Source organism: Suricata suricatta, chromosome 4, assembly GCF_006229205.1.
Source record: "Suricata suricatta isolate VVHF042 chromosome 4, meerkat_22Aug2017_6uvM2_HiC, whole genome shotgun sequence".
Lineage (NCBI taxonomy): Eukaryota > Metazoa > Chordata > Mammalia > Carnivora > Herpestidae > Suricata > Suricata suricatta.
The window spans coordinates 56,375,732-56,388,899 of NC_043703.1; the positions used below are offsets into that span (position 1 = coordinate 56,375,732).

General features: G+C 42.2%; 1 protein-coding gene and 1 pseudogene across 1 annotated transcript; both read left to right on the forward strand.

Moving 5' to 3' along the window:
- The first annotated feature begins 589 nt into the window (after positions 1-589).
- Positions 590-10,198, forward strand: NUDT15 (nudix hydrolase 15). The gene is made up of 3 exons (XM_029936742.1): positions 590-795; positions 4,208-4,404; positions 9,817-10,198. The coding sequence occupies exons 1-3, from the start codon at positions 638-640 to the stop codon at positions 9,954-9,956; spliced, it is 495 nt and encodes a 164-aa protein (XP_029792602.1). The 5' UTR covers positions 590-637; the 3' UTR covers positions 9,957-10,198.
- Positions 8,065-9,786, forward strand: LOC115290779 (annotated as a pseudogene).
- Positions 10,199-13,168: the final 2,970 nt, after the last annotated feature.

Below are 13,168 nucleotides of genomic sequence, written 5' to 3' on the forward strand. Positions count from 1 at the left end.
AAAAAAATCCTCCCCATGCAGATACTAGTTATTTGTTCGTTTTTAGTTCATTTTCATTAGAATTCAGATTCAGGAGGGATCATTTTGCCGGTGCATGACTTGCAAACTGGAGGAGTGACTCTCTTTCCTTGCAAATAACTAGCTCCTTCCAGCACAATTTATTGTTTGTCCTTAATGGTCTCCCATGTTGCGTTAATACTCTCAGTTATTTATACTAGGTTGTTTCTATACTATCCGTCCTTGTCCTGGTCCAACACTGACTGGAGCTATAACTAGAATGAATTTACTGTCGTGATGAAGTCCATCCAAACAAAAAAAATAAGAAGTGCAAAGGCCCAGAGGTTTATAAAAGCAGGTGGCTGGTAAATGCATGATGGAGGAATCTGAGAACAGATAAGGATAATAAATGTTGAAAGCACAACATCAAGTGGCATTACTTAAAACGAAACCTTGACAGGCAGTCCTGGGGTAGAAATCGCGACACTTCTCAAGCTGGGATCCTCACGTAAGCAGAGACACCACGCGGGAAAGTTAAGTCCCAGCGACTCGGGCTTTGATTTCGGAGGCCCGCGCAGGCTCAGCCCAGGGGGCGGGGCGAACGTCACTTCCCGCAGTCTCCGCCTGGTCCTCCCGCGCTATGACGGCCCGCTCGGAACCCCAGGGGCGGCGGCCCGGAGTGGGGATAGGAGTAGTGGTGACTAGCAGCAGGCATCCTCGTTGCGTCCTCCTGGGGAAGAGGAAGGGGTCGGTTGGAGCCGGCCGTTTTCAACTCCCCGGAGGCCATTTGGAGTTCGGGTGAGCAGCGGCTGAGCCCACGCGGAGAGACCCGAACGTGCGCGGGAAGGACGCTCTCTCTCCGTGCGTGCGTCCTTGCGTGTGCGCCGACGCTGCGTCATCTCGCGCGTCCCTCTGCTTTCTTCTCCGGCTGCAGTGCCCCTAGGTGCAGGCTCCGGCCGGGAGGGGGCGCTGAGCTGCGGAGGGCTGGCGAGGGGTCTTTGGTCGGCCTGAACCCCACCCGCTCAGTCCTTTTCTCCCGGCAGCCTTTTATCCGCGCCTGAGGGCTGATGTGTGGGGTGTGTTTTTCTTAATGTTTACATGTGGGAGACGGAAAGTGGGTCTTTATGAAGATCTAGTCCAGTTGTGTCAGTTCAGACACTTGTACGGTTTGGCTGTGCTTTAAATGTGCACGGATGGACGTCCTATTTTCTGCCCGCGTAGTGTTAGCTGCGCCCTGACCAAGCAGATGAGCTAGTGAAACTCTGGGCCTCAGTGTCTTCATCTTTACTGTGGGGAAGTTGAACGGAGTACTCTTTAACATGGCATTCTGTGGTTTGATGGTGGAGCAGACAGATAAAGGAAGCTGGTCAGTTAAGGGTCAGGTCTACCCGAGGGTGCGGAAAGCCGGGGATTTTGCTAAAAGGTGGGTTCTGAAGTGAGAATGAGGTCGGAGCCAGCGCATGTTTTTCCATTACTGTAACAGTTCAAACATACATAAAAGTAAACATTTGGTGAATCGTCTCATATACTTACTACTCAGCTTGTCTTTACTGCTCCATCCCAACACACGTACATCCCTTGTTTTCTAGACTCTTCTGAAGGAAAACGCATTTATTATACCACCCATGAACAGTTCATTATGTACCTGTAATAGGCTTTTTTTTAAAAAAACGTAGCTCCGTTTTCACACCTTAAGAAAATGCATTTTCACAGCTTAGCAAGATAGTTATTTAATCACCTGTGATACTCAGTCTGTACTGCTTTCCCCATTTGTCGTGAAAATGTATTGTTTTGTACCAATCAAGATCAAAGGAAGATTGTACTTTGGGATTGATACATTTAAGTCTCCAAATCTAACAGTAACCTCCCTTTCCCTTTGTTTTTAACCATCCCATGTTGAAGAGTATAGGGTCATTTGGAGAATTTCTTACATTCTGACTATATTCTTCTAATCCACCTGTTTGTTACAAAGTGCTGGTTAGAAACTTGATCCAAGTGCCTGTTACTCAGACATTGTCTTTGATAAAACATGGAATTCCTATGATCTTTTAACACATGGAATTTTTTAAATGGTCTTCAGGATTTTAAAAAGCATCAATAAGTTTATCATTTTTAGATAATTAAGCCATCAGTTAATAACTAATAAAATTTCTAGGTTAAGGATCACATTGCCCAGAGGGACACACTATTGTCATTGTTGATTGCAGTGGCTAGAGATAGCTATCTTAATCATAATGCAATAAAATATTGGAAACTTTACTCAGATATCCATTGATAATAGCCAAAATGGACATTTAATGAGCTTTTTACTGAATGCTAGATATTATGCCAAGCTCTTCACATGTATGCTTTTCTTTATATGACTGGTAGAGTGAATGGGCCAAGTTTGAGGGAAAACAAATAGATAATGGGTTTATTTTCTCCTTCCCTTATCTTTATAATTTTTTTTAAAGTTTATTTATTTATTTTGAGATAGAGACAGCGCCAGTGGGGTAGGGGCAGAGAGAGAGGGAGACAGAGAGAGAATCCCAAGCAGGCTCCACATTGCCAGCACAGAGCCTGTCACAGGGTTCAAACCCACTAAACCATGAGATCATGACCTGAGCAGAGACCAAGAGTTGGAGATTTAACAGACTAAACCGCTCAGGTGCCCCTCCTTCCATTGTCTTTTCCTTTTCTGCTGTTCTGTGGCATTTCCTGCAAATTCTGTTGTTTTCATGTCACTTGATTAGAAAAATAAATCACATTTGGCCATTACGATCCACTTCCAAGCATTTGTCTCTCCCTGTAATGGGGAAAAGGAGAAAGGAGGAGGGTGTCCTCAGTTTCTCACTGTTTCTGGTTTCCTTCCTTCTCCAAGGTGTTAGGGAGGGAGGGAATGGGCCAAACGTTTTACACTAGTGCTGCTGTGATCCACCCATTGGTCCCCTCTTCCTCAGGGTATATCTGTTGGTTGTTTGGAAGTCCCATAAGGATGTCTATCCTTCAGAGTGCTCAGATGTAGGTGGCTGATTTAGCTCTTGGTTAGCACACTACCTTGTTCTTTCTTTCTGCTGGGATCCGCAGCAGTCTCTTGTAGCATCTGCTGTCCCAGAAGAAAATTCACAATGGGAATAATGCCTTCAATGTCACCTTTTCTCCTTACTCATTCATCATGGGCTCCTCTAGCTAGTCTCCTGCTTTCCAGATTTCAAAGTGGGAATAAACACTAACCTCTGTATTCACATGCATCCCTAAACAGCAAAGGACACATTTTAGACCTATCTAGTTGCTCTTACCTTTCTACCACCTCTACTCTGAATCACAGGCCTGTGAGTTTCCGCAGCTCAATACAACTTTAGCAGGGGATAACACACCAGTATCTCTTTGGGCGTCACCCCGATCTCTGTGACCAGTTTTCTTGATGTACCTCTTACTTGGCTTCGGGCAGAGGTGTCCTTTCATCAGGACAAAGGAAACATTGAATACAGGACATTGCTACTATGCTTGAAAATTCATAACTTTCCTCCTTGCCCTAAATCTTTCTTATTATGTAGACCGGGTAGGGTGAAGGTCAAATGAGTTGGAAACCTTTAGATGGTATCTGTTTGCTCTCTTGCCATAGTCGTTAGAATTTGAGGTGCTTATTGCCTATTATCCTCTATTTTAAGACTTAAACAAAAATTCTGAGTCTGCAGGAAAAGACATCGTCCACTTCTTGATATACTTCGAACAACCCCGTTAGAGAGTAGTATCATATCCTTTTTATTTGTCCATGGTAGAAAGTAATAGACTTCAAAATCAAACCTAGGTATAGCTGACTCCAAAGCCTGTGCTCTCAACTATATACTAAACTGTCTCCTGATTGCATACAGCTTCCTAGCATGTGAACCAGTGCTGAATTGGCTAAATGGCTAAAAGTTCTTTTTTTATTTTTTTATTTTTATTTTTATTTTTGCTCAATAAGAAGTCCTTTTGGTCTTCAGATAACCTCAGATACTTTATATTTCAGATAAAGAGAATGTCCAAAGGCAGGGTTGTTGGTTGATTGTTTTAAAGCATGAGCCAATTAAGGGTTTTGTTTTTGTTTTTGTTTTGTGTGTGTGTGTGTTTTGTTTTGTTTTTTTTTTTGCTTTAGACTAGAAATTTCTAGGCAGGAATTTCATGGCAAAAAATAAAAAATAAATTACACAACTAGAATTGAATACAGTGCTGCGCTTCTGTTTTCCAGTGAAACGTGGGAAGAATGTGCTCAAAGGGAAACCTGGGAAGAAGCAGCTCTTCGCTTGAAAAATGTTCACTTTGCCTCAGTTGTGAATTCCTTTGTTGAGAAAGAAAATTACCACTATGTGACGATACTAATGAAAGGAGAGGTGGACATGACTTACGATTCAGAACCAAAGAACACAGAGCCTGAAAAAAATGAAAGTAAGAGAATTATATGTAATAATGCATGCTCTTTGAGGAGCCTATCATCCAAGTATTACATTATGTTTGAATTAGATTCTCTTCATATGGAGATGTAAATACACACACTTAAATCCTGGAGACGTAAGTATATAGCAGGAAAAAGTACTGGCCTGGAGCCAGACTTCTTGACTTGCATCCTGGTTTTTGCATGGAGAGATTTGTAACCTTGGGCGAGTTATTTAATGTCTCTGGGCCTCTTTTCTCCTCTGTGATAATAGCAACTACCTCTGATGGGTTTTGTAGGGATAAAATTAGTTAATACCTATAAAGAACCAAATGAACATGTAAGTACTCAGTAAGTCTTGATTTTATTTTTAGTGTTTAATTTTGTTTCAAATAGATTTTAAGCAAAACGTTGAAGGTGCTGTCCTCAGTTTTCTTACCTGTGTAAGAAAGATATAAATTTCCTTGTGAGGGGAGTGACCAACCTGACAAAACAATTATCCTTGGTATTGAGTCAAGTGATCTGAAAACTTTAACAACAATTAATATTATTTACTGTGGGCTAAGCATTGTCCTAAGGGCTTTGCATATATCACCTCTCTTCAAATTTCATAAAACTCCATGAAACAGAGTAAAATATCAAACTTACCAAATATATTATTTGGCTTGTGAAACCTTATCGAACCGGTCTTGTATAAACATTTAATTATTCTCCAGAATGGCAGAATCTAGTCACTCAACAAATGCGTACTGAGTGCTGTGTGCAAGATACTGTTGTGGGCACTAAAACAACAGTCGTGTGTGGAACAAAGTCCCTCCCCTCTCAGATTTTACATTTTTTTTTAATCCAGGGGAAAGACAACACATTAGCGGATATTTTACAATGTAATCCTTGCAGTGTAAGGACTAAGAATAAAAGTAAAACGTGTAAGGACAGTGACCCATGGGTGCTGCATCAGGTAGGATGGTCATGGAGGGCCTCTGAGGAGGGGCTATATATGCAGAGGCCTGGAGGAAGTGAGATTTCTAGAATGGGTAAATCATGATTTAAGTGGTTTGCAGGCTGAATTCATTGAATGAACAGAGCCGTGTTCTACCCAAAGGCCTGTTGAGTCATAAAACAGGCAACAACTTGAAATCATCTCAAGCTAACTAGCAAAGTCTGGCCTGTTTTTACTCACTACACTCCAACACCAAACCTGTGGCTCCTTTCCTCACATCAAATAGTTCTCCAGACATCAACTGGATGCCCTATAATTTAGCTGAATTCTTGCGCTGTCTACCTGGAGTCAGTGTCAGATCCCAAAAGTTAGAGAGCTCAGTCCCACAAGACTGCGCCCACTTCAAACACCAGTCTCAAGTCCTGGCCTCCTGTACCTCTGGCTGCCTGGCTATAAATTGGGGTTCCCACAACCTCCTCCTCAGATTCAGTAATTTGCTAGAATGCCCTGCAGAACTCAGGAAAACCCTTTGCTTACATTACCAGTTTGTTATAAAGGAAACAATTCAGAAACAGCCACACGGAAGGTGCGCTGGGCAAGGTGGGTGGGGAGAGGGACACAGAGCATCTGCACTTTGATGCGTCCACCTCCCAGGAAGCTCTCTGAATCCTGTTCTGTGGGGCTTTCATGGAGGCTCCTATGTAATGGGATTCGTACATACTATTATCATCATCTCTGTGATTGAATAGGTCATTGTCTGCTGGTGATTAACTCAATCTCTAGCTCCCCTCCTCTCTCCTCAGGTGGGATGTATCTTTCTGGTCACCCACTCCCAGTTCCAAGCCTCTCTAGGGCCCCCCATCCACCCATCAGCTTATTAGCATAAACTCAAGTATGGTTGAGAGGGGCTAATTATGGAGAAAAAAAGATGTTCCTCTCATCCCTATCACTCAGGAAAACACAAAGGTTTCAGGAACTCTGTGCCAGGAAACAGGGAGGAAAGCCATATATATATTCATTATATCACAGTAACACACACAGATTTTTCTTCTCTTAAAAGAGAGTCCTCAACTTGGAAGGAATGACCATATCCTTATTTTTGTCTTTTCTACCAGCAACAAAAACGTGACACAAGAAGAGACAAAATGATGAAATAGTTTGGTTTTGCATATTTAGCGTCCTTCACAAGGAGCAGACATAGTACTCATTTGCAGAGAAGGGCTGTGGAGAAAACAGCGGAGCCACAACTGCCCCACCAGCTCTGACCAGTCTCCAGCCAGCTGCCTCTGTCTCTCAGTCCCCCACCCCGCCCCGGCCTCTGTCGGGACTGGGGTTGCTGAGGCCTGGTGCAGGGCACAACTTCCTGTCCTGGTCTGCACTGTGGGCCTGTATTTCTAGTTACCTTCTCCTGACGTTAGAAGGCATCTCAGGTTTGGTTCAAGTGTTCACCTCCAAATCGTCTTCACTGGTTTTCCTTTACTGAACTTTGACTACAGAAAGAGCAGATGTTTTTGGGCTCATTCACCTTTGACTCTCTGGTGCCTGGCTCCTATTCAGAGTCTATTTTTCAGAACATGTTGAAGGAAGAAGGGAAGGGAACAAAGGGATGAGGTGCTTCAGGATAGTGTCTAGACTGGCCTACTTTGACACAACTTCTGAAAGATTATTATCCTACATGATAAAGTTCTATGTTAGAGGTTTTGTTACTATGTTATGTATTGTTTTTCCCCTCCTAGAATCTAGTAGTTTTGACTCATTTTTACATGCTTTGTGATTTTTTTTCATTTATATAACTTTTTCTGAGTTTGTCCACCTTCATTTTGTTGACCCTCTCACGTGCTAGTAATCTGGAGTCAAACAGTATGATTTTATAAGGCCCAAGGTTACTAGCACCAAGTCAGATTTGATCAGAAACACTTATTCCTCTCTAGCCCTTCATAACAATCTAGCAGGAATTATTTTCACTTTTTTACCCTTTGAGAGCATCTGCTAGGTAACCAGCTGCACCACAGTCAGGGTGCAGTGGCTCGGTGGCGGGGGTTTCATTTATAGCATAAAGATGCATTTTCTCTCCCATGTTCATCAGATCCTGGATCGGGATCCCCTGCTTCGGGTTACCGGTTATGCCATCTTCTCTCCAGCCATCCAACTATAATTAGGAGGGTCAGCCAGATGCTTCATTTTCTCGCAAATGGGATAAACTTTATGGATAGCTCCCGAGACTGTTAATTCAGCATCTTGCAGCACATTGTTGGGTGACTCTCTCTCTCTCTCTCTCTCTCTCTCTCTCTCTCTCTCTCTCTCTCTCTTTCCCTTTCTCCCTCCCTCCATCCTTCTCTCTTTCTCTTAGACTGCGGTCACAGTTGCTGATCACTCTTTCCTGAATTTGTTCTGATTTCATGGATTCTTTGTCCCCTGTCCCAGTGTGAAACAGCATACCTGTATCTTACAGGCAGAGAAATACTTAGTGGAAGAAATTGCACTAAACATAAGTATATGCATGTGACCATGAAGAAACTTAGAACATGGAGTGTATATCTGCATAATATAATATTTATATATTCACCTGTTATGGTGCTTTCATGTTATTTATATTTAAATTATCAAAGAGAAACTGTTGCCTAGAGTGTTTTTCTAGGATTTTGTGTATTTCACAACTAATAGACACTGTTAAATCTTTCCTTTTTCAATGGATTTTTGAAAATCGGTCCCATCCATATTGACATTCTATCTAAAGTGTACCGCAGGCGATTTCCGGTCTCAGCGGTTGGAGCTGCCGAAGCAAGATGGGTCAAAGTCAGAGTGGTGGTCATGGCCCTGGAGGTGGCAAGAAGGATGACAAGGACAAGAAAAAGAAATACGAACCTCCTGTACCAACTAGAGTGGGAAAAAAGAAGAAGAAAACAAAGGGACCAGATGCTGCCAGCAAGCTGCTCCTGGTGACACCTCATAGTCAGTGCCACTTAAAATTACTGAAGTTAGAGAGAATTAAAGACTACCTTCTCATGGAGGAAGAGTTCATTAGAAATCAGGAACAAATGAAGCCTTTAGAAGAGAAGCAAGAGGAGGAAAGATCAAAGGTGGATGATCTGAGGGGGACCCCAATGTCAGTAGGAACGTTGGAAGAGATCATTGATGACAATCATGCCATCGTGTCCACATCTGTGGGCTCAGAGCACTACGTCAGCATTCTCTCCTTTGTAGACAAGGACCTGCTGGAGCCAGGGTGTTCAGTCCTGCTCAACCACAAGGTACATGCCGTCATAGGCATGCTCATGGATGACATGGATCCCTTGGTCACGGTGATAAAGGTAGAAAAGGCCCCCCCAGGAGACCTATGCTGATATTGGGGGGTTGGACAACCAGATCCAGGAAATTAAGGAGTCTGTGGAGCTTCCTCTCACTCATCCTGAATATTACGAAGAGATGGGTATAAAGCCCCCGAAGGGGGTCATTCTCTATGGACCACCCAGCACAGGTAAAACCTTATTAGCCAAAGCAGTAGCAAACCAAACTTCAGCCACTTTCCTAAGAGTGGTTGGCTCTGAACTTATTCAGAAGTACCTGAGTGATGGGCCCAAACTCGTTCGGGAATTGTTTCGAGTTGCGGAAGAATACGCGCCATCCATCGTGTTTATTGATGAAATTGATGCCATTGGAACAAAAAGATACGACTCAAATTCCGGTGGTGAAAGAGAAATTCAGCGAACAATGTTGGAACTGTTGAACCAGTTGGATGGATTTGATTCAAGGGGTGACGTGAAAGTTATCATGGCCACAAACCGGATAGAAACTTTGGATCCAGCACTTATCAGACCAGGCCGCATTGACAGGAAAATTGAGTTCCCTCTGCCCGATGAAAAGACTAAGAAGCGCATCTTTCAGATCCACACAAGCAGGATGACGCTGGCCGATGACGTGACCCTCGATGACTTGATCATGGCTAAAGATGACCTCTCCGGGGCCGACATCAAGGCCATCTGTACAGAAGCCGGTCTGATGGCCTTGAGAGAGCGCAGAATGAAAGTAACAAACGAAGACTTCAGAAAATCTAAAGAAAATGTTCTTTATAAAAAACAAGAAGATACCCCTGAGGGGCTCTACCTGTAGTGACCACATTTGCCTTCAGGGAGACCACCGGGAAGCTGCCCAAGGAGCCACGTTCCAGTTGCTTAAATACTTAAGCAAAAATTGAATTATCTTAAATCTGGGTTTTACCATCATGGGGCCCTTGTAAACTTGGCCTCATGTTGAAATAGCAGCATGTTTTAAGTGATCACCATTCTGTTAAGATCTTCATTCTAAAGGCAAATTATGTTGGCACAGCTGAGCTAATGTATAGCATCACTGTGATTAGTAGCATGTTATTATTAGTTGCAAGTCATTTTTATCTTTATTTTTTTCTAAGTATAGGTTAACTTGCCAAAATAAATATTCTTCGTTTCCTTCCAGCTAACTAAATTGATTTGGTATCTTTCTTTTCTAGGTTGGGAGTGGGTTCCCTGGGAAGAATTTCCTCCACTGGACCAGCTTTTCTGGGCACTGCGGGGTTTAAAGGAACAAGGCTACAATCCATTTAAAGAAGATTTAGATCACTTGGTAGGATACAAAGGCCATCATCTCTAGGGGAAGAAAAAGATAACCTCATGTACTTTGAAAAGACAACATAGGGTTCTGTGAAAGCACAAAAAATATCTGCATTTCAGAACAACTCCATTTTATGTAAAAAGTTCCATATGCTTGCCAGTTTATTTTCTCTCTTTATACCCACCACCCTTTCAACCAGTACTTGTGAAAAATTTGCTGGCTTTACATCATGAATTGCATTTCAGACTCAGAAAATGTGATAAATGGTAATGTTGTGGCAATTCTGCTTTTTGTATTTTTCTGTGATATTTACTGTGCAGTTTTTCATTACCAGCTTGCATGGTGTGGACGGCAATAGAATTTGCCCTAGTGTTTCAGTTCAAATAGAGATCCTAATTCAGATGCTAACACAGTATGCACCTGTGCAGAATTTAATCAGGTCTGTTGATTTTCCTTGTCTATTTAAAACAATTTTTGGTACTGTAGTGTAACAGTCTTTGCAACTGGAGTGACAGGACAGGTCATTGGGGTGTATTTCCCAGGTTTCTGATTCAGAGCCTACCTCAAGAGAAGAGAGACAAACTGTCCGAGATATTATGCTGTCATTAACAGGCAAGGGACTTTCGGATTTCTCACATAATCGCTGTGAAATCCAGCTTCCTTACATGTAAAATGAGGCTAGACTAGGGCAGTGGCCCTCCAGGTGTGGTCTAGGGAGGTCTATGAGACCCTTTCAAAGGCATTCAAGATCAAAGCTGCTTTCATAATAACAGGACATTATTTGCCTTTTCCACTGTCACTCATGAGCGTATAGAGGAGCTGTCCAGCGGCTACGTGATGTGTGATATTGTAACAGAGTGAATGCAAAGGAAACCAAGCAAAACTTATGGATGAAACTCTTCCATAGGTTTATCTCAAATATAGTTGATTGGGAATTCATTGATTCTTCAGGCTAGTGTCTATCCAAGCAGATGTTTTACAGCTTCAAGAACTTACCACAAAGTAGAGTTTTTCCATATCTGCTACTTTAAATTTTAATGGACATATTCATTAGGAGTTTATGAAATTGTTTTGTTTTTGTTTCCACCTAATTAGACATGAAGGTTTATTTCAATGGAAAGAAAAACCTAACCTGGGCGATATGCAGAATTTGAGAAACTCAACAGATGAACATGGGGAAGGGAAGAAAACATAAGATAAAAAGAAAGAGGGAGGCAAACCATAAGAGACTCTTAAATACAGAGAACAAACTGAGGGTTGCTGGAGGGAGGTCTGGGGAGAGGTGGGTTAAATGGGTGATGGGCATTAAGGAGGGCACTTTGCGGGATGAGCACTTGCTTATATGTAAGAGATGAATCATTGGGTTCTACTCCTGAAGCCAAGACTACACTGTATATTAAGTAGTTTGACTTTAAATAAAAATAAAATGAAATAAAATAAAATTTAAAAAATAAGTATTTTCAATACAATGGTACAAATTTTTTTAAGTTAAGTTTCATGTTAGAAGGGGAGTGCATTTACCCCAGCACCTAACACGCTCAGTTGGCATCCTGTAATCACTCAGCAAATATTTCTCTAAATAAGAAGACGAACAGAGGTGGATTTAGAGCTCTTAGGTAAGCAGTTCTTAGACAGTTTGAGAATTGCTTTTAATGGAAAAAAACTAATGCTGACTACTAGCGATATTCTCATACAATTAAATGTCAGCTACAGTTCCTGAAGCATACCTCCCTCTGCCAGGACGCTGGGGAGTCTGAAATATCTCTCCCTTCATCTGCGTGCCAGGTCAACCCCTGAGGTGTCCTGTGTCCCCTGATAAGCAAGTGCAGGATCCTAGCAAAAACCCTCCCAGTGGAGCATGTGGGGAATTCAGCCTTCCTTGGAGGAAACAGTTCTTTGATAGCTATACTGCTGGGTTTCCAAATAAGGCAAATGCTTTCAAATGAAATACTCTCTTTGGGGCAGCAAGAATCACATGAACTGACAACTGTGGAGAAGGAAAGAAAGCTCAGGGAGTCATCAGTGGGGGAGAAAACAAAGTCTTCTTCCAATATAAGATCAGTCACAGATCAATGCTGCCTTAAAAATAATAATAATTAGATTATTTGTGTTGTACTTAGAAGTCAGTGCTCTGCTTGAGTAGCATTTGTGAAGAATGCAAATTAAAGATAACAGCGTGTATTGACTGAGAGGCATGTACCAAGCCTTCCACTTTATGGACTTGAAGAAACTGAACACATGAGTTCACATTTAAGATCAGCCATAAACATTTAGTTTGTATCTACTGTGTGCTAAATACTATGATAGGTATTTAATTATATTTCTATTGTAAATTGAATCTATCACATTTAATCCCAAATTTCCATCCTAGATTTCCCGTTTTTGGTTACTATGTTTAAGTATTTGGTTTTTTGCATAATAATGCTCGATAGCTCTGTATGCAGTGACATAGGACTTATTTTACTTACCAGAACAGTTCGTGGGCAGGAGGAACAAAGTAGCAGGCAGGCGAGCCGAGCTGTTCACCAGCTTCAGTTTGACTTCATCCTCCTGTCCTCTGTTTTCTTCTTTCCAGATTCACTTTCCACCCATTGTTGAGGACTCCCCAAACAACATTATGTACAGCTCAGACTTTTCCTAAGCTCCAGACCCAGCCACACACCACTCATCTCTACCTGAGCTTTTCCACATCCTTCCAATATGGTATGTTCCACACTGAAGTTGCCTTTGTACTCCTCTCTGGGAACGACCCCATCATCTCCTGAATTGTTCAAACTAGACGCCCTTTCCCCACATAAAGCAGCCACTGTCTCTTGTCCATTCTAGTTCTTTCGTGTCTTCTGAATCCACCCCCCATGAGGCTGTCCCGGCTGCTCTCCTTGGGGCAGGTCCTGGTCATCTTTTCCCCAGACTGTGCCTGCAGAGTTTACCCCTCCAACTGAGGTCAAATACACATGACATAAAAGTTACCCTCTGACTTATTTTTGACAGTATGCCTAGAGTGACTTTTCAGAAAATTAAATCTCATGAGCATTTGGCTTGATTCCAATTGAGGCTATTACAAATAAGGCTGCTATGAGCATGTGTAGGGTTCACATGTGGACTGATTTCTGTTGGAGTAAACCTAGCAGTGGGAAGGCTGGGTCACAGAGTACACAAATCTTTTCTAAAGAGATCTTTTTCATGTTATCTATCATCTATCTATCTATCTATCTATCTATCTATCTATCTATCTATCTATCTATCTAAGT

Coding starts and splice junctions, on each gene's coding strand:
- NUDT15 (XM_029936742.1), top strand. CDS start 638: ATGACGGCCCGCTCGGAACCCCAGGGGCGGCGGCCCGGAGTGGGGATA. Junction 796..4,207: donor GGAGGCCATTTGGAGTTCGG/GTGAGCAGCGGC, acceptor TCTGTTTTCCAG/TGAAACGTGGGAAGAATGTG. Junction 4,405..9,816: donor AGAGCCTGAAAAAAATGAAA/GTAAGAGAATTA, acceptor TTTCTTTTCTAG/GTTGGGAGTGGGTTCCCTGG.